Here is a 26,776-nt window from a genome sequence, read left to right on the forward strand (position 1 = left end):
GGACAGTCAGGATGGGCATGGCGGCACACAGCCTCCACTGTCCAGTGGGCCACTCTGGCCATGGCTTGCGCAGCAGTGGGGCTAGCCCTCTGAGCAGCAGGCCCCTGGAGGACAGGAGTCTCATGGGAGAGCATCCCTGGCAGGTGCCAGACATCCAAGACTCTTTGTTCATGACTGAGCACGGACCAATAATCCACAGCCCTCTGGATGGCCCCAAGTGAATGTGCTCTTCCTTATACCCACCCCCGGGACAATGTGTCCACTTATATCAGGGATGGCTCACAGGTGCCCCTAAGTCTCCCCCACCTAGGAGAAGAGGAATGATAGGGGTACAGCCCAGGCCAGGCGCTGGCCTTGGGCAGCCCACAACAGCGCAGCAGAGGTCCCACTGTCCTTCTCATCACCTTAGTCTGGACTTCTGGGAAGACTCCCGTCTGCCTCTGGCTCCAGGATGTGTGTCAGTAACCACCAGGCTGGCCATGTCCTCAACTCCCAGGGAGTCAGCGCCAGGCCTGTCTGATGACCCCAAATCCCAGAGGCACCATGGATGGAAATAATGTGAAATCTCAGGTTTAACAAGAGCCTGCTAATATCCCTCCAAGGGAGTGCTCAGCCCTCCTCTCCTTCCTCTTGCTATTTTTGGCTGTGCTGAGAATAGTCTGCTTTAAATACTCACCTCCTTCCCTGGATCTGCTCTCAGGGCTGCCCGATAGCACCTTTCCAGGGCCTCACAGGGAGCAGCCATTGAATGAACCCAACTCACGTAGCACCCCAAGACCTTTCCCTCCAACACAGCTGGGTCTGGCCTGTGTCAGCCCCAAGCCCCCAGACACGGGCCACACACCCTTGCTCCAAGGCCTCAGTGCTCTGCCTCCCCCAAGCCTGACTTCCTGCTTGCTGGGCAGACATGGGGTGGACGTGACAAACTGGGTGCTGGACTCTGGGACCCAATGCCCCTCTCTCAGAAAAGCCTCCATTCTGCCCCGGCTGAGCCCATGAGCGTCTGCTGTCCACACAACAGTGGCCCTTGGGAGGGACTGGGTCTCCACTCACAAGGCTTGAATCTCCCCTAACGACAGATGCGGTGCATTTCGCCTGCCCTCATACCCGCTCTCTCCAAAGCTCTGACTCGGAGCGTGCAAAGGCACAGGGACAGCAGCAAAGGAGGACTCAGCCCCGCTACCCCCGCCACGGCTCGTGGTGTGCCCATGCCCGCCTGGCACTTCCTCCGCACGGCCCTCTGGCAGGCTGCCTGGCAGGGTACTCACTTGTTGAAGAGGTTCAGGCCGATGCGGTAGTGCCTCTTACGGATGACATCGTTGCTGAAGGCGGGCGAGTCCCAGCTGTTGCGGGTCTCCTTGTGGTAGGTCTGCTTGCTGAGCGTCTGCTCCCGCAGGCTGTCACGGGATGACGACTCAGAGCTGCAGTTGATGGTGTCATTGGAGTTGGAAGTGCTGTTGATGCTGTCGTTGTCCCCATCTGAGTAGTCCGACTCGGACTTGCTCTGCCGGTTGGCTGAGCCGTTGATGGCCAGGTGGCTGTCGAGGGGCCTGGGGGGTCGGGGCCGCAACTCGGGCTCCTCTCGGGGGAGGCCCTTGGGGGGGCCGGCGTGGGGGCCGTGCTTGGGGCTGCCCTGCTGCCCGCCGAGGCTCCGCTCATAGGCACTGTGCCTCTTGAGTGAGCCACGATCTGAGCGGTCGCTGAGGTCCACAGAGCTGTCGCTGGGTGGCTCAATGGTGAGCAGCGGGAGGTGCTCGACCCGTAGCCGCTGCTCCTGCCGCTCTAGTGACGGTGTGCTCCGGCAGCTCGTGTCTGTGTCGGCCTTGTCTTCCTTGTGGGCTAGGGTCCAGTAGTCCTGGGCAGTGCCCCCAGCCCGCAGCCGCAGGTCCGACTCAGTGCTAGATGGCCGGTCCCCGGCCTGTGAGAGGGGCAGAGGCGGCGACAGCTCCTCTTCATCGATGTACAGGGTGACATCGCTGTACGAGGCTGTCATCTCGTCCAGCTTGTGGTGGTCCATGCTGTGCAGGGCTGGCTTGGGCTCGGCATCCCGGGCCCGTGCCGTGTCCAGGGCAGGTGCCTCCTCGGTGTGCAGGCTGCGGCAGTTGAGGGCATCGTCAATGGACTCCGCCAGGGACTTCACCTGCCGGGAGAAGGCGTCCTCCAGTTCTGTGATGGCATCCGTGAAGTCACTGGAGGGGGCCGGAGACTTGAGGGTGGGCGGCTCGCCAAGGTCACCACATTCGGAGGGCACCAGGGCCCCCAGCTGGGAGCCATCATTGGTCACTGAGACCTGCTTCCCCTCGAAGTAGGAGCTGCGCACTTTCTCGGGCCCCTCGAAGGAGAACTGCATCCTCATGTTGGAAAGCACGATCCGGCGTGACATGCGGTTCTCCGACATGGAGCTGCGGAGGCGCTCGAAGTTCTTGTTCATCTGGTACTGGCGAAACGCCGTCTGGATGGTGCGGGCCGCGTGGCGGGTCACGAGGCGCCCCCCATACTTTCGTTCTAGCATCTCCACCTGGAGGAAGGAGAGCAGCGTGAGGACAGCCTGCATGTGGGCAGTGTGACTGGGAAGGCCTCAGATGCCCCAGAGTTGGTTAGAACAACTGCTGGGGGACGCTGGCAGGCCTGTGCGAGATACGGGTTCCAAGGTCAAAGGAGCGGGAGAAACACCACGTTAAAGTGAGGGCAAGTGCGTCCCTCTCAGAACCTCCACGCAGTGGCCGGGTGTAGTGAGCCAAATTTCCCCAACGTCTTGGTCACAGCAGCCTTGGCCCAGCACAGCCTGTGGCACACAGTTTAATGCAGTTTCACGAAAACCCTGTGGGAGATGCTGGAAGAGGTAGTGCTAGGCCTCGGGAGGTGAGGAACCTGAGGCCTGTGCAGGTCGGGAGGCCAAAGATCTGGGCCAGGCCCTGGGGTGCTGCGGAAGGGCTGCTGGCCTCCGGACTCATGTCCTCTCTACAGCATTGGCAGTGCAGCTCTCGTGGCTCGGGGATCACTGGGTTTCAGGCAGGCCTGAGAGGTCTGCTGCACTGAGGAGCAGGTGCCAAGGCCAGGTGCCTGGGCTCTAATTCTGGCTCTGCCCCTTTTAGCTGTGTGACCCTGGGGAAGCCTGGGTCCCATGCAGTTCCTCAGTTTCCTTCTCTGCAAGATGGGGGTGGCACTGAGACCTACCTCATAGGATTGTGGGGAGCCCTCGATGAGATGGAGACAAAGCACTCAGCACATGCCAAGCATGGGGCAGCTGGGCTGGAGACCCTCAGCTGCATTCCTGGAAGGTGCTCACAGTGTGTGGGGCCCCGAGCCCCTCACTCTACAAATGGGCAAATTGATGCCCAGAGAGGAGACCCAACACACACTCAGGGCCTGTAGGTTCCAGGGCTGGCCCACTCACTGGCACCAGTTCCTGATGGCCATCTCCAGGCATGTGGAGATGGACCGCACAGCCTGCATTCTGGAAGGGTGGGCTGTGGGAGGGGGCTGGGCGAGCTCTCAGGTGCCTTGGCTCAATGTCTCCCCAGCGTGAAGTCCTGCAGTCATGACTGAGGACAGCACCAAGGGCTGGGGCCCATGCCCTGCTCCTGAGTGACAAAGGAGAACAGCTCTGCAGGTGATTTAGCTCCATGGGAATCAAAGAAAAGCCAGGATAAGGACTGGGCTTCTCTGCCAGGCCAGGCCTCTGACGTGGGCCTAGGAGAGTTTTCAGGCCCTTCAGAGCGAGGCAAAATGCTGCACCCTGCCCATCTAGTACCACCTGCCTACTATGGCCAGCATCACACTGAGTCTGGCGGTAGAGAGGGAGATAGGCAAGGTCCTCGCCCTTGAGGAGCTAAGTGTCTGTCATGGAAGATGAACAGATTCACACTCAGAACTGGAGTAACTAACGCTCAACAGCTGCTGAGCAAACGAGGGCTGTGCCAGGTTGGGGGAAAGAGGTTCGGGGCCACTAGAGGCCACACACACCCACGGGCAGCCTGGTGCTCTGGCTTCCCAGCAGGTGGCCTAGGTGAGTGACCTCATGCTTCTGTCCACCTCTCTGTAAAGCAAATCAGCATGTCACCTGAGTCTGGGTATGAGTGTGCATGCTCCATGGGGTCAACCCACCTCAGGGACACCTGCAAAACAGGCCTGGAGAGAGCTCCCAAACACTAAATGCAACAGCTCTCCCGGCCCGCAGGAGGGGGTGGGCGGTGGGGGAATGACTTTTCCAAGCCCAGCCGGGCCCAGAGTCAGCCAGGGCAGTTCTGTTTTTTCTCTCTCCCCGAAGTTACTGAATGCCATCCAAAGAGATGATCTCACTTCCACATCTGTGAGCAGAAAGTTTCTATTTTTTGGGTTGTGAGTGGAGCACAGAAAGCCCACGGGGCCAATAAGGGCGAGCTCCAAGAAGCCCCTTCTCCCCTCCTCTCTGCTGCCAGAGAAGGCCTGTGGTCCTGGGCCCCTCCTGTTAGCCCTGGGCCAAAATGGCTTGGGTCCAGCGCCACGGTCAAGCCCGAGCTCACTCTATGGCCCTCTCTCCTGCTGGCTCTGGGCCTTGCAACCAGCAGCCACCCTGTTTTCCTGAGCCTTCCTCCCCAAGTCCCTGTGTGTGTTGGGGGGTTGGACTTCAGGAAGGCAGAACTGGGCTCTGTTTAGCCACCAAAGCCCCTCTCATCCCTCCCCCGGGAGGACACAGCCTGACCCAGGCCTGCTCTTGCTTGTCCCCCAAACCCAATGTGGTCAATCCACTTTCTGGGCCGGAACTAACGCAAGGCCCAGTCTAAAAGTTTGCTAGGACCCAGCAGAGGGAATTCAATGAACATCAGCTCACGTGTGTGCCAGGGGCTGTGTGCCCTCAGCTGGTGCTCACAGCAACTTCTCATCTCCCTAGGGGTTTCACTATCCCCCTTCCCAAATGAGGGAGAGGGGAACAGATGAGGAAAGCAAGTGGCCCAGGCCACACATTTAGTGGGTGGAGAAGCCCACTCTGTGGCTGGGCTCTCCCATTAGGCCCTCTCTTGCCCTTTAAAGAAACATTTCTGAACAGCAGGGACAAGGAACCACAAAGCAGAACTGTCACCTCTCAGCCACTTGGGGACAGTACCTGACACCCACCCAGGTTTCCTGCTCTAAAGGACAGGAAACCACTGCTGGGTACAGAAGACCAGGGGCCAGAAGAATGCACAAGACTTCCCACTGGGCTCCTTTCACTAAAATGGGACTTTGCGTTACTCAGACTTAACCCCTCGTGGAATCCGGGTACCTACTTTCCTCTGGCAACTCCCATGCAATCTGTCTTATCCCCACTCTTGCCTTGCTTGCCAGGAGACTCAGTAAAGCATGGGCTGCTCAGTCGTCCTGTGTCACCTCCTCTCTCACCTCTTTGCTACCTCTCCCCTGCCATCCTTCCCATCTCTCACATACACCAAGCTCGTTCTTGCCTCAGGGCCTTTGCACCTGCTGTTACCTCTTCCTGGAACATCCAGTTCTAATGCCATCATAGAGAGGTCTTCCCAACCACCCTTATCCAATGCTGTCACCTCCCATAGCCACTCTATTTCTTTCCTCAATTTTATACTCCTTGGAGTTTGTATCTCTTTCTGGAATTAAACTGTCTCTTGGTCACTAACATGGTCAGCTCAAGAACAGGGCCCTCATCTCATTCGCCATGCCCTCGCCAGCACCAAGCACAGTGTCTGGTGTACGTGGGCATTCAGATAACACGCATGGAATGAAAATGAACAGCTGCAGCCCTGTTAGGTCCGTATTGAGCATGTCATTATCTCACAGGCCTCTATTAAGTTGTAACCTTTCTCATTTCTATTTTAATGGTCCTGCTGCAGATGTCTTTCACTATAAACTGTTTGTGATCCTCTGTGGATCTGAGCATTAACTGATAAACGGAACAGAGGCCATTCTCCCCTGCCGTTGGCCTGGGCATGGGGCCAAGTGCCACAAGATTCGAGGACGACTTGCTACCAGGCTCTGGTCACTTTCTGGCCCCTGTTAGTCCGAACACACAGGTAAAAGGATGGAGAGCGATCAGGGCCATAGCAGGCAGGGCTGTCCAAAGTCGCAGGGCAAGGCAGAAGGCAGGGTGAGGAGGGGGCTGAGAAAGGAATTCTTTGCCAGGAAAGAAGACCCGTCCTGAGCAGTGGCCCCACTGCTCCCTGAGGAAGTCAGGGGCCACACTAGGCCCAGATCTCTGCTCCTTAAAGGACCAACAGGAATATCGAGGAGCAAACAGAGTGCAGGCCAGGCCACATAGTGGCTGCAGGCAAGAGGGAGGGCAAGGTGACCTCTGTGGCACAGAGTCTGGGGGCATCTGAGTGTCCCAGGGCCAGGCCAGGGCAGAGGTTGCTGCTGGGAGCCATGAGGTGCCTGCCCAAAGCCAATGCCCAAGAGCTGGGGGAAGTCGAGCAGACTCCCCAGCCTGTCCCAACAAGCTTGCAGAGCTGCTTACCTGGAAGGCTGGGGATTTCCTGAAGCCTGAAGCTTTTGAGGGACATGTTCACTCCCTGGCTCACTCATGTTTCATCTGTTCACTCACTGGGATTCTTACTAAAGGGCCTACTAGGCGCTTGCACTATGAGGAACTTGGAAGTGAGGGCTCTCTGCCTCCCCAGGGACCTCTCACTTCCTTGCTCCTACACCTACCAATTCAGCAGGAACAGGACTCTCCCGTCTCCCCTCAACCCTGAGAAGCTGCTTCTAGTCCCTCCTCAGCTGGCCAACAGGCAGGCCATGCACCCTCGTTGCTCTGTGCACAGGTGCCCGCCCCATGGTGGGTCTGCGTCATCTCTGTGGGCCAAGGCCCCTGGGGGAGGGAATGCAGCCTTCAGTGAGGTGATTTCCCATGCGAACACCGAGTTGTAAACCCAAGGGGATATAATAAGCAACCTTGCCTCAGAGGCTGTGAATGGGCTTGCTGTTCTTTTTAGAGCTTGTGCTATTTATGTCAGGAACTGACCTCCCTCCTCCTCTCTCCAGAGGCTCCCTCCCTCAGTCCTCTCCTGGGTCCTCAGAACCTCAAGGCTGGCCACGTAACTTGCATGTGCTGGTGGTATTGGGCCATGACACTCAGATGCCACCACAGCCCCCCAGATCCTGGCCGTGAGGATCATGTGACCTAGGTGAAGGCCTCATCTGAAGACGAATCTATGCGAGTCCCCACAAGGAATGTCACGCAATTGAGTCCCTTTGCTCTAAGTCCGTTTAAGCCTTTCAGCCACAGCCAAGCTGGGACAAAAGGCTCCCAGGAAGAGCAAGAGGTGGAGCTGAGACTGAGGGAGGGCCACATCCTTAGTAATATGCCCCTGACTCAACTCTGTCACTTTGTCGTGGGAGTGGCCACCAGCTGGGAGACATTCCCCATGGGACACCTGGTGGGCAGAGCCTACCTGTTTGTCCTGCAGGTCCGAGGAGAGCTCATAGCTCTCGGAGAGTGACCGCGAGCGCTTGATGGCCTCCTCCTCGGCCTGCTTGCGCAGGATGGAGGTCGAGTGCTGCAGCTTGGGCCTCCGCGAGCGCTGCTGCTGCCCTGGCAGCCCCGAGTACAGCCCATAGGCTCCCCCCGACGTGTGCTCGTAGTGGTCCGGGCTCAGGCTGGAACCGGGCACCAAGGGGCCCTGGTGGTAGGCTGAGGGGCTGTCCAGGGATGTCCCGGTCTCGCTGCTGGGGGCCTCACCCTCAACGCTGCAGAGGAGAGAGAGGCAAGAGGCTTCCTGTAAGTGGGAAACCAGAACCCAGGGGGCCGGGGCCGAGGCGTGGGCAGGAGCCCACACCACCTGCTCTTGTTGTTTCCCCCTCGGGCCACAACTGTGTCCCACATGCAGCCAGAGGAACCCTGCGACTGTGAAGACCCTCCTCTTGGCACCCTTCCGAGGCTCCCACCCCACTCACTGTTTTCTCTGTAAAACTTGCCACCCTCAAACACCCAATACACTTTACTGATTGAATTAGCTGATTGCTAGTCTCCCACGTGAGAATGTCCGCTCCCTGAGATGTGCCCACTGGGTTGCTGATGATCTCTAGCACCAGAGCAACGCCTGACACACAGTAGGTGCTCAGGAAATACCGACTGAGCGAATCCTGTCACCTTCTCGTCTTCACTCCCACCACCTGGATTAAGTACACCTCTGACCCCCCCCACCATTTTTTTTAAAGCAATAATTAACAAAAGTGACTCTTTACTGTGCATCTTGATCTTGGACTTCCAGCCTCCAGAACTATTAGAAAATAAATTCCTGTTGTTTACACCCCCCCCACTCAGTCTGAGGTATTTGCTATGGCAGGCTTGGAAACCAGCACAATGTTACACACACATTTTTCTCTAAACCTTAAAACCAGTCTGTAAAGGAGAAATTATTAACTCCCCCTGTACAGGTGAGGTCACAAAAGTACCAAGCAAGTGAATCAGGATTCAAGCCCAAGTTGGTGGGACCCCGTTCCCTTCGACCTCACCGCCTCTTGTCCCCACAACATGGTGCATCAAGTAGGAGTGGGACCAACTGGAAAGGACAGAGCGGGACTGGCTGACTGACTGATCCCAAATCATGAACTTTAAAGACCTTTTCATTCTGTGCAGACACTGGTTTCCGCTGCAGATTGCTTTTCAGTGTGCGACAAGGAGCGAAGGGAGAGATTTCTGCGACAAGTTTCTAACACAACTTGCAGTTGCTCTGCCAGGTTCCTGGTCCCTATAAGATCCCTCAATCTCAGGCTGGAAGGGACTTTAAAGACCCTGTGATCCCTGGGGCCAAGGTGGATGTCTCACGGAAAGTGGCACAGCAGAGTGAAGGGAACACGGGCCCCACCCAGGCTGCAGTCCTTCCTCAACGGTCCCTTCTTCAGACCAACAGGACGCCTTGTGTTCGACAGCCCCAGGCCAACTGGTCCACGCCAGCCCAGCTCTGCTTCTATGCCTACTCCTCCTCCACAGGGCCTGCCAGGGTCCCATTGCCAAGTGTAGAAAATGACAGTATTCACCAACTCCTAGGAGCACCCTGAGAGAAACCAAGAGAATGGGGGCCCAGGGAAGGAGGGCCCGGAGCAGAGAGGACCAAGGCCAGCCACCCAAGTGGTGGGAGGAGCCTGCCCTTTGATTCCAATCTCACCCTGAGTCAGGGATGGGTGGCAAATCTCAGCCCTTGCTTTCCAGCTTGTGGTTTAGAAATGGGACTTCCATTCCACCAGCTGGTTCCCACCTTCAGGGATAGGCAGTGGGACATCCCATCCTGCTGCCCAGGGGCTAAGGTGTGACAGAGGTGCTTCCTTGGGGAAGAGCCTGGGAGAGGAGATAGGTGACCCAGGTCCTTTGCCTGATTCTGCCTTCATCTGGCTGTGAATCAGGGTAGGTCACCCCTCATTTCAAGGCCTCAGTTTCCCTCTCTGTAAATACAAGTGGGTTAGAATAGATTCCTTAGAGGTGTCTGAGGAACACAGTACTTTAAGATGCTCCCGACATCACAATAGTCACCCAAGTACTCTCTCCTGCAGCCCACCCCACAGCAGCTTCCTGCGGGCCTAGCGTGTATGTGCTGTGTATGTACCTCATGCGTACGTGCTGTGTGTACACACCTCGTGCATATGTGCTGTGTGTACGCCTCGTGTGTACGTGCTCTGTGCACGCCTCGTGCATACGTGCTGTGTGTACACGCCTCGGGTGTATGTGCTGGGTGTACATGCCTTGTGCGTATGTGCTGTGTGCACACCTCGTGCATATGTGCTGTGTGTACACCTCATGTGTAGTGTGGGAGAGAGGAATGGGGACAGGCAGATCTCAAAGTTTTCCCATTCTTTTGTTAAAGCTTTGAACAGTACCTCACAATAAACACTCGGCCCCTCAACCAACTGTTGTGTGAAGGAGTGAAGGAACTCCTGAACCAGACCTCAGGCCCGCCATCCTCAGCCCAGAGAGGAGCAGCCGGCTCTGCTGGGGAATCTCGAGCCTTTGCTCCTGCCCCACTGTCCTTCTCCCTCTTGCCTCGTCTTTGCAGCCTGCTAGCACACCACGAGGAAGCATTTCCACACACACACATCCCCAAAACTGGAAATGTTTCAATCAGGGGCCGAATCTGTGTTTCCAAGCAAGAGGCTGGCAGGAAACAGTCTCGTCCTTGAAGAGATGCAGCCGGGGCTCCTTGCATAGGAGGAGAGGTTATTTTTGTTGTTGTTTTTTTAAAGATGACCAGTAAAGGGATTTTAACTCTTGACTTGGTGTTGTCAGCACCATGCTCTCCCAAGTAAGCTAACCGGCCATCCCGATATAGGGATCTGAACCCGTGACTTTGGTGTTATCAGCACCACACTCTCCCAAGTGAGCCACGGGCCAACCCTAGGAGGAGAGTTTTATACAGCCTCATAGTCCTGAGTGAGCAGAAACACATGGAGGCTGAGAGGTGGCTTCCCCGCAGGTCCCTGAAGGGGAGCAGAAGCCCCTTGGTGGCCTAGGGACCGCTTCTGAGCTGCCAGGTAGCTCCTTCAGGTGGTAGTTGGTCTGGACCCTCGCTGATGCCCGTGACCCACGAGCCAGGATAAAGGGGGACTGTCCACCTCTTCAACCCTTTCCCATCTGGCCTGAAAAGAGCTGCAAGCAGGCAGAACAGAACGTTCTTCCTGACCACAGGGAGTGAACAGTGAGTGCCTGGTCTGCCAGAGAACTGGAGAGGATGCCATTATTCCCCGTCAGCCATGGTTTGGGGCAGAGGGGGCTGAGGACAGAGAAGTAGGTGACAGCCACTTAACTCAAGGGCTATGCCTTGCTCTGGCTGCTGAACGGTTGGGGTCACAGACAGACATCAGAGTGGGCGGGCATCACCTGCTGTGGAGGGAGACAGGCTTTGGGCCCAGGGCCAGGACGCTCTTTGGGATAAAATTGGGAAAGAGGTATCTGGGGACAGGCAAGAACTTTCTGGGGCTGTGCTAGACCAGGATTTCTGCTCTGGGCACTCACTGACTCCCTGTGCCTCAGGCTAGCAGTTCCAGATGTGCCTGGGAGAGAGGGCCAGGCCTCCCCTCAAGGCCACGTTCTCCAGGAAGGGAGGTTCTGACAGTCACCCTGAGCCTGTCCCTTCAGTCCCTGAGCACCACCACTTTAGTACCCCCTCTCGCCACCTCCTCTTGCTGCAATCCAACTACCACCAAGTCCCATTTTACGTGAGTGGTGTACCCTTGAGTTGACAGGCAGCCTTTCCACACTCCAAAAAATCAAAACCAGCTTCAAACCATCCTGATAAGAAAAGAGATGGCCAGGATATCCTACTGCAACCAGCATGGTGCCACAGGGGTTCCTCCAAATGCCATGTGGACAGAAGTGAGCATCACAAGAATTTTTCTAGGTAGCTAAAGATCCCATCTTGAGCCAGAGAATAAATATCACAGCGTGGTGGTCCCAGTCAGAAGCTACACGTATGAGACACTAAAAGAGAGTGTTTTCTCAGTCTGAGCCTATCTGAACTGATAACAAAAAGATAATTTTTTTTTTTTAACTGCAAATGCCCAGTGTTGACAAGTATGTGCAGCAATGGGCACTCTCAGACCCTGCTGGTGTGGGTTCAAATCAGTATGGCTTTTTCAGAGCACTAGCGAGGAAAAGTTATCAAACTTAAATCATGCAGATGCTCGACCAAGTTCTGGCTGAACTCATAAAGATGTTTTTCTCTACAGTAACACCCTGAAGTTCCAGGCTGTAAGCCCCTCCTCTTTCCCAATTACAGGCTCAGCTCTGCCCTCCGTGTCTACCTGTGGGGAGGAAGAACTGTCATATGTCACAGAACAGTCATTCTCTTCCTCCCTACGGCAGAAGGGCCGATGCCTGAGTGACACAGATCTTGGCTTTAAAATGAAGTTCACACTTTATCAGCGTGCACAAAGCTCTACGCAGGACTTCTGGGTCAGGGAACAGCCAGACTAGCCCTATATCCCTGACCCCATGACTTCCTCCAACCTCCTGAGCTCAGCTGCTCAACGTCTCACCACCCAGTTCTGCTCCCTTGGGGAAACTTTTCCCCACCACCCCATTCATCAGACAGGACTGAACACATCAGAGAGGATCCTCAACTGCACCCCAGAATTCATGACCTCTCCCAGCTGCCTGGGCCACATGCAAATCAAGGAATGGGGCAGGGCACTGTTCCAAGTCCCTGAACATTTCCTGACAGTTTTGAGTCTCTGGAACATTATATGGCAGTCAGGTGGATGCCACCCAGTGCTCTCAGGAAATTCTCCTGGTTCAGCAACTCTCTTTCCAGAGATGTGTGCTAAGAAAATGAGACCAAGTTGCAAAGAGGTAAATACAAGGGTTTTCACAGCAGTGTTGCTTCTAATTATAAAACTTTAGAAATAATCTAAATGCCCAACAGCAAGGGATTGATTTAAATTAATCCTATATTCATATAACGGAAATAATGTCAAGATGGGAGGAATATACGGTTTGATGGTTGTTCTTATGAAAAAAACTGGGAGACTTTTCGTTACCATAAAATTAATGTGAACCGATGCAGTGCTGCAGCTGGGAAACCAATCACTAACATGAATAAAAAGCCAGCAGTGAAATAGCCCTGCTGCCCGCGGGTTGTGAGATCACAGCAGAGACTGTGTCAGGTGCTGCACCAACCCCAAAGCCCCAGAGCAGGGATGGCAGACCTGGGGCAGGTGCTTGACCATCCCCCTCTCTCCCTTCTCCTCCTCCTAGCGCCCCTGCAGACATTGCTAATTGATCAGACTCCCTCCTGCTAATCTGGAGCACAGCCTTTGCCCCCTTCCAACACAGCACTCCACACAACTGATCCCAGCTGGCACGTGAGATGAACTCCACACTCACACCCCTGCAGACATTGCTAATTGATCACAGACTCCCTCCTGCTAATCTTGGGAAAAGTGTTTGCCTGCTTCCAACACAACACTCTACACAACTGATCCCAGCTGGCATGTGAGATGAACTCCACGTGCCATGCCTGAATAACAGTATGCCAGGAGAAAAACTCGAGGTCTCCTACCAAGAGCTGGGACTGCACAGCCAGGAGGAATGCAGCCCCAAGGGAGATATCCTGATCCTGAGGCCGGAGCAGATTTCTCCTGCACATAAAACTAAGACCACTCTCATGTGGAGAGGACTGCTTAGGAGGTAGTGAGCTCTCTGTCACTGGAAGTGTGCCAACTGTGGCAGGTCAGACACCCATCAGAGATGTGGTAAAAAGGGACCTTAATCCTGGCTGGAAGCCTGGATCCCAGTACCACATGGCCCATCTGAATCTGTACTGTTTACTTGTATTTCTTGGCCTCTAAGGAGCCACACTCAGGTCTCAGCTCAAAACCCCACTTCCTCTACGAGGCCATCCCCACCTACTGCAGCGCCCACCCCACACATTCTTCCTCCGCATGTAGACCACCCAGAGCATGTGTGTGTGGTCCATCCACCCCACTGGGGGTCTTGCTCTGTGAGGGCTGGAGACAACTGCCCAAGGATCCCCAAAAGCCTCCATCGAAGATGGGAATGGCCAGGGGAGGGAGACCTGCTCCTTCCCATGGGATGAGCTCCATGTATCCAGGATGGGGCCCCTGGTGGTGGGACTGGCCAAGGGCAGGCTGGAGAACAGGCTGGAGAGCTGCATGTGGATGTGCCCACACTTTGCCCAGTGCCCCGACCCTGGGCTCAGGCACAGCCGGTCCTCCTCCTCCTCCAGCCTGGGGACTCCAAGCTCTAACACAATGAAGGTTGCCCCAAGCTCCTCTCCCCTCTCCAGTTTCCCAAACATGCCTTCCTCCCCTGGAAGTGGTTTGTGTTATCTTTATTGGGGAAATGGCTGGGTGAGGCACTGGATCACTACAGGACAGCATCCAGAGTTTCCTACTGCCCTAGGACAATTGGACACCACGTAAGAACAGAGAACACAATTTGAAAAGTCCCCTACCCCCTGACACTGCCCCTCTGCCAAGTGAGGGGGCTGAACAGGCTCCTTGCTGAGGCCTCCAGATGTCTGGGTTGGAATTCTGGTTCCAGCACTTGCCAGCTGTGTGACTGTGGGCAGGAATAATCCCATGCCTCAGTTTCCCTTCTACTAAAATGGGGGTAGAGTACCTACTTCACAGAACTGCTGTGAGGCTTAGCAGAGTTGATACAGTGAAGTCCTTAAAACAGTGCTTGTCTCATAAAAAGTTCTTCCTAATGGCTGTCTGTCTCTGGTTATTCTTTGACTAAGAGGGCCCAACCTACCTGACCTGGCAGCTGGAGGCGGGAAGCAGACAGGCCCTGTGCCCAACTCGGGGTCACTTGCCCCAGCACCCTGCCTGCTGCAGGGCCCCTCTCTCCATGGACACCCACCTGCAGGCTGCAGCACCTGACCCCAGGGCAGAGGCATATGAGACCTGGGCCAAAGATGTCCCCCACCAGCGCGGGCCACGTGACTGGACAGCCCTACAATGGGACCCTGGCCCCACGGCCCAGATGGCGGCAGATGCCACGTCCTGACTCTAGCTGGGGAGTGAGTCAGGGGAGAGGTGGTGGGGGGAGGCCTTGGCCTCTCGGCCACGGATGTCTCTAATTATGTCTGGTCTAATTATGGTCATGAATGACTTTTCTCAAGAAAAATGTTAGTCAGAGTCAGAGGAGTCTCTGGGCACTGGTGAAGGGACAGGAGGGAGGCTCGCACTTCACCCCCAGTGTCTTTGATGATGAGGAAGGTGATAACAGCTAACGTCTATACAGTTGGCAATGTTCAAAGCTTACGTGTCACTGAACAGTCCTCTCAACCACCCTACAGGCACAGAGAGGCTGAGCCCTTCCCCAAGGGCACACAGCTAGTGAGTGAAACCAGAACCCAGGCAGCCTGGCTCCGGAGCCCAAACACTCATCCACTGTGGCCTCTTACTTGTGGGGGGAGCAAGTGGGTGCTGTATACAAACACACACACACACACAAAATGCTGTAGCCCAACCGTCACCCCTGAGAGCTCAGAGGAAGCTAGGACCGCTGTCCTGCAGATGAAGAACTAGGGGCTCAGTGGAGTTGAGTCACTGAGTCAAGGTCAGCAAGATAGGGCAGAATGGGGCTGGGACATGACCCCAACGGAAATCTCTGCTGCCTGGCTGCTCAGAGGAGCAGCATGCAGTTGGCATGCCAAGGGCAGGGCTGGGGTCCAGAGGCTGGAGGTCCTGGGGTTGTGCCTGGTCATGAGATAAATAAGATAAATAAGCCTGGGTTGCGTGTCGCCAGCTGTGGCCACATCGCATAGTGAAGCCACCCTGTTCCGAAGGGGCTGGGCCCCACGCTGGAGGAAGCAGGCAATCTTGAAAGCCTGTCTGTGGTTAAATGTCCCCGCCAGGAGCCTCAGGCCAGACTCCTGGCAGTCTGCGTAGGCCAGAGCAAAACAGCCTCCTGAAATATGTATGCCCCTCATGCGTCCACGCCTTGTGGCCTCCCCCCGCTCTGCTGTCAGGATTTCTGATTTCCAGAAAGGGAGTCTAGACCAGGCAGGGCAACTCACTCCCTGACCTCACAAGTTCCCTCGTGGGGCTTTCTGCGGATCTTTGCTGCCTAGGCCACATTAAACAAGGTTGATTATCCAGAAGCGGGAAGGGGATGGTATTGCTCTGTGCCAGGCTAGGTGGAGATGGGACAGACCACGGCAGGGTCTGGGGAGAAGGTAAAGGGGAAGAAACCGGAGACCATGTCCTCTGAGCAAGAGCAGGGATGTTGCCGCTGGGGAAGGGCAGCTGCCACCCCAAGGTCTCTGTAGGGTGGTCTGGGGGCGGGAGAGTGAATAGGGGAGGGGTAGGTGGGTCCATGGGACCAGAAGCAGGAGCTTCAGGGAGGTATCGGTTTTTACCAGTTCAGCGATTTGGGAAGGGGCTGTCTTGGGGGCTAGTACTGCTATTCAAGCAGGGTCTAGAAAATCAGTCTTCCTGGACAGCTGTGGCTTGGGATAGGTCACCTACACATACCCACTGTGCCATCGGGAAGCCCAGCACCAGCTCAGTACCTGCACCAGCTAAGTATCGGGATTGTACCCTGCAACAATTCCACCAAGACAGCACTACTCCTCCCATTCTGCAGATGAGGAAAATGGAGGCTCAGAAAGGATCTGTGGCCTGCTCAGGATTGCAGAGCTCAGAGCAGAGCCAGGAAAATCCTTGTCATTCTTCCAGTCATTCCCATTCTGGAATGTTCCCGGGCCTGCAGGCAGCCACCAAGGGCTGGCAACCTGGCGCCAAGGAGCAGTGTACAAGGACACAAAGGGGTGGATTTCAAGGGAAAAGTAAGCGTGTACAGAAGGGACGCAGAGCTGGTGTGTCTGGCAAGCCAGGGACAGCAAGGGCTTTCCCAGGGGACTTGGGAGGCTAGGACTGTGCAGGTCACCCAAGTCCCCCTCTCTGGTCTTGGGGTGGGGGGGGGGTAAGGCAGAAACTCCATTGATGCCTAAAGCCTTGCAGCCAGGACCACAGTTGGTAAGTGGCTCTTGGAGAGGACAGATGTCTGGCTGGTGACTGAATGAACTTATGAATCTCCTGGGAATGCCCCAAGCTCACCCCTCCTAGGGAGGAGGAGGGTGGGGACCTCCTAGACTAGGGCCTGGTGATGCTACTCATCCCCCTGGCAGGCAGGGTTGGGATGAACATGCCCTGGAAAGAAAGATCCTCAAAGGGGAGGGGTGGTGAGCAGGAGGAGGTGGTCCCAGCACCCCCAGTGGAAATCTAGGGAGGGTGGACAGAGAGGGAAATAGGGTGACCCATGTGAAGCACACACATGGACACAGATGCTGAGCCTTGTGCCCAGAGCCACCAGGCACCATCAAGGCCTGGGACAGAGCAGCCCGGGAGGCTGGAGCCCTCGTGTGAAATGACAAGACTCAGAGTGCAAGTCTATGTGAGGCACTGACATAACATCCGATGTGACTTCTGGCTGGTTAACCAGGAGCACTGCATACAAGACGAGGGAGGTGATGATCTTTCTGGACAATCCAGAAGTCACCCCTGTAGGGCTTGGCACGGGTGGGCTGGAGCTCAGAAGGGCATCTGCTTTTACTCAGCATTAATGAAGATATCCAGTAATCACAGAGGAACCAAATAAACCCAACATCCCACTGCCCAGGCACCTTCCCTTTGACGACTAGTAGACATCTCAAAAACAGGTCCAAAACTGAGCCCTTCCTGCAGGCCAGTTCCTCGGCAGCCTTCCCCACATAGGCTGACAGCAACTGATCCTTCCAGCTGCTCACTCTTGGCAACCCTCTTTTCCTCACACCCTATTTCCCATCTGTCAGCAAATTGGGCTGCTCCACCTTCAAAACAGAGCTGGCATCTGATCGCTTGACTGGCCCCTCCTGCCACCAGCCGGACCTGTGTGGCCCTCACCTCTACCCTGCTTTATTGCCACAGCCTCTCCACTGGGCTCTTCTGGCCTCAATCACCACCCCGCCCCCACCCTTCTCCACTCAGCAGCTGGGATCCTGTTAAAACATGACTCCAACAACATTATTCCTCTGCTTCCACCTCACTCGGTGGGATTAGAGCCCAAGTCCTCACAGTGACCCAGAAGACTGCAGGACCTTGGCATTCCTCCTGCTCCTCCTCTCCTGCATCCTCTTGGCTACCCCACCCCAGCCCCACTGGCATCCTGGCTAACCCTTCACACTCCAAGCACACTCCTGCCGCAGGACCTTTGCACATGCTATTCCCTCTGTCCTCCTCAACATCCAGATGGCTCACTCCCTCACTTCCTTCAGGTCTCTACTCAAAGGTTACCTGGCCTCCCTCTTTGAAAACTGCTCCCCCTTTCCAGACCTCCCTTAGCTTGCACCGCTCCATTTTTTTCTATAAGCACATACCCAGCAGCACCACACTACTATTTGTGGGTACATTATGTTTGGCTTCTCCGCGAGAATATCAGTTCTACAGAGCTGAGTCTGCAGACAGCATCTGCATGCAGGAGGTGCACGCGCACACACACACACACACACACACACGCATGCACTCTGAGCTGTGACTACACACACACACACACACACACATATGCACAAGCATACACACGCACATGCATGCACTCTGAGCTGTGACTACCGAGCCCGGGAGGCCTTTTTATTTTTTTTAAACAAGACCCTTCAGGGCTGCTCTGCCTCCCATGTAAGGACTGTATGGTCTGAGGCAACAGGAACCCTGGACCGGGGTAGGCACTAACTCCCAGCACTCACAGATGAAGCCTGGCTGTGGCAGGGTGAGGGGAAGGATGGAGACTGAGGATACTTTAGAGGATTGTGGCCGAGAGGAAAGAGGAGCTAGGCTGTGAGACAAATGGGTCTGGGGTTCCAGGGAAGGTGTGGCTTTTGAGCTGGAAGAGACCTGAGCATGTCTGAATGGTGACAAAAGAGGGGGACCCTGGGAGGACCCAGAAAAAAGGGGCTTTGCGCATGGGCTGGGTTCACCGGGGCTAAGCTGGTGGGCAGGGATGCAGCCAGGTCAAGGCCCTTCCTCTGGGGCCTCGCTTTCCCTGAAGGGCAGAGAGGAAGGTCAGTCGACAGCAGAGGGGGCCTGACCCCCACAGCAAGCTGAGGCCCAGGCAGGGCCAATTCCAGGAGGCCACATCCCCTGCTACTGGCTCTTGGTCTCCAGCTCCAAGCCTCCTGGCCTCCAGGACCCACAGATGTACCTCTCAGGTGGCCTCCAGGAGCCTGGAACTGGCTGGAACTCCCCTGGAGAGGCTCAACCACCACCTGCATGGGGACACTGTCACTGACTGCCTCACTGCCTCCAGGGGAGGGGACCATGGGCGGGGACCTGTCTTGCTGACCTCCCAGGGACGAGATAAGGTCAGGCACAGGTCTGCCTTGCAGGCTGCAGTATTATGTCTAATTACTTGCACCAAGACCTCCAGAAGTGGCTTTTATATACATATAGAAATACGGGACTCCGAACAATGAACTTTTCAAAGTGGAGGCTATTTTTAGAACTTTGCTTACTGAACCAACATTCAGCATTTCCTCGCTTGTCAGCTGCTGTTCGCGAGATGGGCAGGCAGCATGAGGAGATACAGGCAGCAGCCAAGAGCGAGGGGTCTTCTCAGGCCACTTGAGCATAGTGGGGAAGATGTGGCTTTTCAGGATGCCCCAAGCTGGTGGGAGACACAATGGTGGGAGCCCCCTCATGCCCATGCCCTCTGGTCCCAAGCATTTTGCACAGCTCTGCAAGGCACTTACAAGGCACTTACCATCCTAATGTAACAATGACATGAGCAATAGCAAGATTCTGGACTACAGTCTAACACCTAGGTTCCAACCTCCACTTCTTTGAGCCTCAGTTTCCCACCTGTATGGTGGGGTGAGACTGCCACTCCACGGCAACATAGTACCCAGTGAGCCCCACTGACCACTAATGCCGGGCCTAGGCATTCAGGAGGGACTTTGGCAGCACCCGTCCTCAGACAGGGGCTTGTTCTCACCAGAACAGAGCCAGAGGGAGCACAGGGAGGTCTCCACATCCCGTGAACCAAGGCCATGCAGCCAGACCCTCACCCTTGTTTTGTCAACAACACATTCTGAAAAATCGTCTTACTTGCCCCAGGGAGCAGGTAACTCCAGCCTCCTGGCCCAGGCCTCACTCCCAAACGTAAAGAATGCTGTCTTCCTGCAGGAGCCGGAGCGGACCTGCCCACTGCTCAGTTCATGAGTCACTCAAAAGCCAGAGGCCCAGAGTGGGCTTTGGACCCTAGAATTTAGGCTCCAGGAGATGGGGAGAGGTCAGAGGGCAGCCCCAGGAACCTGGAATCAGACGTTCCCTGTCCGCTTATGACTTTGGGAGCTCCCATTGGAAAGAGCCCAAAGGTCTCAGTTATGCATGAGCATGGCACGTAGCCCAGGACTAGGGGAGGCCCCTGTGGCACCTGGTGGCAGTGTGGGGTGTCTTGGCAGGGCTGGCTCTGCCACAGTCTCTCAGGGCATGGCAAACGTGGGGAATGGGGCCATCCATGGCAGGAGGGAAGGAAAGAGGATGTCTGGATCTACAAGTGGTATCTCTCCAGATCTCCACTGTCTATCACATAAGCTCTCAGGCTTCCTCATAGCATGGCTCAATCCCCAACTTCACCTTTACTCGTTCTTTCTCATTTAAAGTCTGTCTCTCCCCCTGAGAAAGTCAGCTCCAGAAGGGCAGAGATGTGTGTCTGTTTTCCACATTAAGGGATCTCCAATGTCTGAACAGGGCTGGCTGGGCACACAGCACATGCTCAGTCAGTACAGTATTTGTTGAATGAATGAACTGGAGACTAAGGAACCCGCACAACCCTGGGAAGTAGACACCAGCACTCCTAATACAGAGACATGATGCCCAGTGAACGATAAGGACCCAAAGCCACAGAGTGGGCAGAGAGGCTCCCCTGTGCTGCGGCACAACTGTGTCTTCTCACCCTCCTATAATTCCACATGTGGATGGCAGGGCTACTCCTCTGGCATTTACAGGTGGTAACACAAAGGCCTGGAGAAGAGCGAGATTACACAGTCACACAGCTGATTCATGGCACAGCCTGGCAGGCACCTGTGACCCTCGAGCTGTGTCCATGCTCCCTCCTTCGCTCTGCAGCTGGGTCGTGAAAACACTGAATGACTATGGAAACCAGTGAGTTCCTCCAAGGTACAGACATGTGTTCAATGCACCCAGAACACTGTTCTCCAGGCTGCGAGTCACCAAGGAGCAGGGACTGAATGTAGCCCCAGTCCTGAGGGGCGCCTTGGGCTCAGCACCGCTTCCTCCCATGCCCTCCTCTCACCATCCTGGGAGGCCCGCCGGGCTGGGCCAGGCACTGGCAGGGCCTCAGACAGGAAGTGGGAGTGGAGACTCACTCCACAGACTGGCAAACTTGCGCTTTTACTTGGGCTGGAAGCCAGCTGGCAGAGGAGAGCCATGGGGCTCTGGGTGGGAGGCTGACGGAAAGACCCTACAATCGGGCCCAGCCAGGGCTGCTGCCTGGCATCACTATCAGTTCCACAGAGGGCCCCAAGGTACCTGAGGATCTTACCCTACATCCTGGAGACCAGGGCACCAAACCAGGGAATAGGTCTAAAACAACATGAAAATCAGCCCCTTAATGCCAATCCACCTAAACCCCAGATGGGCAGCCTTTCCAGAGGAAGACTGTGAAAAAGACCTTTATTCTCCCCAGTGCCATCTGGGCCAGGGCCAAGGCAAAGATGAGGCCCATCCATTCAGGACCCTGGGCCTCGCCCCCAGGAGAGTTGGCCAGGAGGCCTGGCATCCACTCTGCCACTCCTCATGAGGAGGCCTCTGATTGCACAGAGCTCTCCATAAGACAGAGAGACTTCGTGCAAGGGGCTCACAAGGTCTTGAACACAGATTGGCAGCCCCAGGCCCAATTTGGTCCACTCGGCATGCTCTGTGTATCCCAGTGTTTTTTTTTTTTTAAATTGAATAAATCACCAACATTTTAAACATCTAGACATTTTATATTAAAATCCAGGTTTCTAGGGCCGGCCATGGCTCACTCGGGAGAGTGTGGTGCTGATAACACCAAGGCCATGGATTCAGATCCTATATAGGGATGGCCGGTTCGCTCATTGGCTGAGCGTGGTGCTGATAACACCAAGCCAAGGGTTAAGATCCTCTCATCAGTCATCTTTTAAAAAAAATAAAAAATAAAAAATAAAATAAAATCCAGGTTTCTGATTTCTCTTGGAGTGAAAAACAACTGGCCACACTGGGCCCATATTCCACTTGATGACCATCAAATAGAGCGGGTGGCAGCCACATCCATCAGGCAGCACAGGCTCCACGATTGCCACAGTCCCCACCACTCCCTATGTACTGTCCACACCTAGTCTGCTCCTTTCTCTTACATCACCTTCTTGCCTATTGAGGGCACCTGAGATGCTTGCAAAGGGCCAAAATTCAAGGCCCAATGCAAAGAGCAGAACTAGGATCTGCAGCTTGAAATCAGTAATTACCAAGAAACCTGATTTAGAACACCAAGTGCTGTGAGGCAGGGTTCAAGAATCCCCACAGCTCTGCACAGCTGTGGGAACACCAAAGACTTCTGCTCTGCTGAGTCCTCTGAATGCTTGATTTTTTTCTTTTTTAAAAGATGACCGGTAAGAGAATCTTAACCCTTGACTTGGTGTTGTCACCGCGCTCTCCCAAGTGAGCTAACTGGCCATCCCTATATAGGGATCCGAACCCTTCACCTTGGTGTTATCAGCACCACACTCTCCCAAGTGAGCCACGAGCCGGCCCTGAATGCTTGATTTTTACAAGACTCTACCAAAGTACTATCATCACACTGACCACAATCCACAATCATATGGTCATCATAACTACCAAGCCTCAATTCACCAGATGCCCTCTTTCCTAAGTTCTATATAATTTAAAATGCCATCTGATACCTGGTGTTTATTCCAAAACTGGACTGTGAGGTGATATCCAGGGATTTAAACCCAAGCTCCACCCACCCTTGGCAGCCCCCTTTACCCACCTTTGAGAACACCAACCTGTGTTTGGAATGATGCCCAATGGCTCTGGAAGTACCTACGGGGAGGTTGGGGGAAGATCCGGATGTAGATCAAGGAGATTGGGTCAAGTTCCAGCTTCATCTCACTTCTAGGCTGAGTGACCTGGGCAAGTGACCTCACCTCCTTGGGCTTCTGTTGTCTCATCTTTACTATGGGTGTTACCCCTGCCATGCTTACCCAGTGGGAGCGTGGGAATCAAGTGAAGACATGCTTTGCCAATTGTCAGTTTCCCATGGGGCCGTTTCCATTCTGTGCCATAGACCAGAGAAGGGCTCAACTGAGAGCCTTTGCTGGGCTTACCCAGGTCAGAACAAGGGACATCAGCAGAAGCGTCCCCCAGCCCAGCCTGTTCAGGAAACCGGACACATCTCTGGTGTGTCTGTATAAAGCTTTATACTTTGAAAGGCCTCCTTCCTTCCACTCTACCCACAGCTTACCTGGTCTTAAGACACAAAGTTTACAAAACTGCTTCCCTCGCCATGACCTCATCTGGGAGAGCCTCACCCTCTTCCCCTCCTTTAGTTTTTTTCATGAACCATTTCCTATAGACTGCCCTCTGCCAGACCCTCACCCCCAGCTAAGCAGGGTGGATCTTGTTGGTTTTGACTGTATGAAGATGACTAGAAGCTTCCAATCCCTGGGCTCACTCGGAAAGATTTTTCAGAACATACACACACACACAGGCGTGCGCGCGCACACACACACAGAGCCAAAGATCCTCCCGGCTGAGCCAAATTAAATACAGAGGCCTCTAGTTATTTCCATACGCGTGAAATGGACTTAAATAAAGCAGTTCTCTGTGGCAGGCTCCAGCAGACAGGGCTGGGCCGGGTCCTAGGAACACCCCAGGAGGGCCAGGCGGGAGGCACAGGCTGGGGGGGTTGGCTCCAGAGTGTGGGCACAGAGAGGGAAAAAGACGCCCATTGCGGAGCCCTGCCTGTCTCTCGGCCCATCCTGCTGGCCAGGGCCAGGGGTGTGACCATTTCAGAGCCCAGGACAATCTCGGCCGTTTTTAGGTGCATAGCAAAACTGAATGGAAAGTACAGAGACTCTTCTATATCCTCTGCCCCAACATATGCGCAGCCTCCTGCACTATCAACATGACCCCAGCAGAGCGGTCAGTTGCTACAGTGAATGAACCTACACTGACACATCATCATCATCACCGAGAGTCCAGGTGACATTCGGGCTCACTCTTGGTGTTATATACAGCAACCTTTTGAAGTAAGTGCTATATCATCTTCCCATTCTGTGGATGAAGAAACTGAGGCAGAGAGGCGAGGTGACTTATCTGAGGCTACATGACTGACATGGAAGGTGAGGGGGATGAGGGGGACCAAGGTGCTGGGCCACCTGTTGATGGACCAAGCTACTTCACCCCTCCCTGCTCTGTCAAGCTCTTCCCTCTGAGGGGCCAGCCCACCTGCCCTGTCTGCCCTTGCAAGACCTGCTGCAGGCACTGCCCAGAACTGCAGCACAGCAGCCACCAGGCTCCACAGCACGTGAGCATTTACCTGACCCAACCAATCCCTCGACTGCCTGCAGCACCCAGAACAGCACAGGGACACAGAGAGGGTCTGGGGGACAAACGAAGGCTTGGAGTAGGGAAGTCCCCTCAACCTCCCACAACTACAATATTAGCACACAGAGAGCCCTTCCCTAGTGGCTGGTGCCCAGCAGGCAAGAGCTGTGTGGCCTTGGGCAAGTGACTTGGCCCCTCTGTGCCTCTGTTTCTCTATTACTGTCCACTTTGCAGGGCTGCTGTGAGGGCCACATGAAAACACACACAGATCCCCAGCCTGGGCCTGTCACCCAGGATGTGCTCAGAGTAGCTGCTGTGATTATCACAATGTAGGACTGCCATTATTTCCTGGCACCACACAGGTGCCCTGGGGACTCAGGGGGCTAGAGGGTGCTGAGCAGGCCAAGGTGGGAAGAGGCCATAAGGAGAGCACCCTTTGCTCAGAAATAAGCATTCACACCTGACAACAGTGAGGGGTGGACTGACCGGAGTGCAGTCACACTGTGTTCAGAGGCAGCACTGGGGTGTGGCTTTTAATTTGTTTTTAACTAAACTTGGTAAGGGCCATCTCTGTGCCAACGACTGTGTTAGAAGCTGGGGGCAGTAACAATATGTTCATACTAATGACAGTGACTGAAATTTGCTGAGCACCTACTATGTCCAGGCGCTGTGGGATGAGCCAGCACTGAGAGGGGGTGGCCAAGATGGGTGGAGGTGAAGGGAGGGCGGGAGGGTGACTGTGGCATTCTGAGCGCGGCCTGAGTGGTTCAGAAGCACAGAAGACAAGCAGGAGTGGGGGGGGCAACACATTTCCTTTGGAACTTGCTGGGTTGGAGGTACCCACAAGGCCCCCAGGGAGAGTTGCTGAGGTGGCTGCTGGATGTCAGGGCCTGGGCTGAAGCCAGATCAGAAACCCTAGAATGGAAGACTGTGTGAGAGGAGAAGGGAAGGCATGGGGACCCCGGTGCTGAAAGCTGCGTGTTGAAGGCTGCGCAGAGACTAAGAAAGGTGGGGCCAACATGTCTGCAGAGCATAGCAGGTACCACAGCCTGACTCCATCACCTGGCAAGAGGAAACCCTTATCTGATAGGGGAGGGCTGAGAGTGACAGTCCTGCCCGGGGAACCCCTGATCTGACGGGAGGGGCCGAGAGCCCATTTCCACGGCCCCACCCTCAAAGGGTCCTGGCATGATGGAAGAGAAGCAAGTCCTTGCACCCTTGCACCCTAACCCAGGAAGGCCCTACCTGATGCAGAGAGTCACAGGTCTGGCCTCCCTGGTCACTTCCAGAAACAGGGTCTCCCACATGCGTCAGGAATCACTCGGTCACCAGGCTGGAAACTGGCCCAAGCTCAGGGTTCTCAAGGTGAGCTGACACAGCCACAAGTTGCTCAGAGGCCCACCCCAAGGACATGACACCTCCAGGGCCAGAAATGAGGCTGACCACGAGACAGGTCCTTGATTTAGAATCAACGAAATATCTAGGATTTGCTTCAAAATCATCTGGGGGCAATGAAGTAAAATTGCATGTGGGGACAGTCACACCATTCTCCCTATTTGTGTGTATGTTTGAAATTCTGCATAACAAAAAGTTAAAAATAATGCTAAGTCTCTGCTATCCACCTCAAGGCCTATTATCTTCTTGGCCAAGATTGCCACTTTTACGAAGTGAGTAGGGAAAAGAAACCCAAAACTTGCACACTGAGAAAGTCAATGACCCAGAGGGCACGCAGCACCCCGTTTGTTCGGCAGCACCTCCCCCACCCCATCCCTCAGCAACAAAGGAAGGAGCTGCTTCCCCAAATACTTCTTCTCCAACCCCCAACTCACCCCATAGCAGGGGACCAATGGCACTGCAGGGCTTGCACAGGGAAATAACAACAGCAGTGACAATTATAATAACTGTAGTTAACACCAATCAGTAGGACCATCGGAGCAGCTGGCATTGACTAAATATCTATTACATGCCTGGCACTGTCCTAGCTCCTTCTCTCCTATCACCTACGGTGGAGAGTCACCCCGATACTGTCAGGGAATCTGGAGGATAGTTCTTAGACTCATTGACTTCCTAGGGCTGGCGGAGATGTTTTTGAGATGCGGGTCCCTGGTCAGAGCTTCCGAGGGTCCTCCATCCACTGTGCAAATGGCAGTGTCCTGTGTACCTGTCCACAGGTGGCTACTCAGGAAACCCAACACTAGCTGCTGCCATTGGGGTGTGCACGAGCTAGGCCTAGCGGGGGTCCTGCAGGCTCCTGTTTTTCCTCTTCCTGCTCCTCTGCTCCCCTACCCCTCCCTGCCTCTGCCTTTTCCTTTATTCCAACAAGCCCAAGCTGCCCAGCGATGCTGGGGAGGGGGAAAGAGGACCTATACATTAACCAGAAGACGAAGTCTACGTTCTGCAAAGGCTGAATATGTTACTTTCATTTCCTAGCCTCAGTGTCCTCATCTGTAAAATGGGAATAATGCTAGCCACTTCACAGGGCTCTTGAGAAGTTCCAATAAGATAAGTATGTGTAAAATCCAAATGCCAGTTATCACTGCTTTTATTCTGTAGCCTGTTTCAGACTCAGCCTCAATCCTGTGCCAGACCCACCAGAAACAGTTGGGGCTTTGCCCAAACCCAGCTGACCCCTCTTCCCCTTCCTGCCGGCACGGGGCATCTAATGTGTGTGCTCTCCCCACATTGTCTCTCCCTCCACTGGCCCCATCTGACAGAGAAGGCAGCATCGGCTCAAAGGGGGACCACCTTGCACCAGCCACACATC

At 54.9% G+C, this 26,776-nt stretch overlaps 1 protein-coding gene across 4 annotated transcripts in view; it reads right to left on the reverse strand.

Annotated features, from left to right (window-relative positions):
* Positions 1 to 26,776, reverse strand: part of IQSEC1 (IQ motif and Sec7 domain ArfGEF 1) — a 71,830-nt gene that overhangs the window by 38,075 nt on the left and 6,979 nt on the right. For 3 of the 4 annotated variants that reach the window (XM_063113705.1, XM_063113703.1, XM_063113706.1), the window contains exons 2-3: positions 7,383 to 7,677; positions 1,269 to 2,518 (exon numbers count right to left, since the gene is read on the reverse strand). In XM_063113705.1, coding sequence (XP_062969775.1) covers positions 1,269 to 2,518; positions 7,383 to 7,677 — 1,545 coding nt within the window. Of the gene's footprint in view, positions 1 to 1,268; positions 2,519 to 6,445; positions 6,738 to 7,382; positions 7,678 to 26,776 lie in introns of those variants that run through there. The other variant, XM_063113704.1, reaches the window with a different exon arrangement.

This window comes from Cynocephalus volans, chromosome 11 (genome assembly GCF_027409185.1).
Source record: "Cynocephalus volans isolate mCynVol1 chromosome 11, mCynVol1.pri, whole genome shotgun sequence".
NCBI lineage: Eukaryota > Metazoa > Chordata > Mammalia > Dermoptera > Cynocephalidae > Cynocephalus > Cynocephalus volans.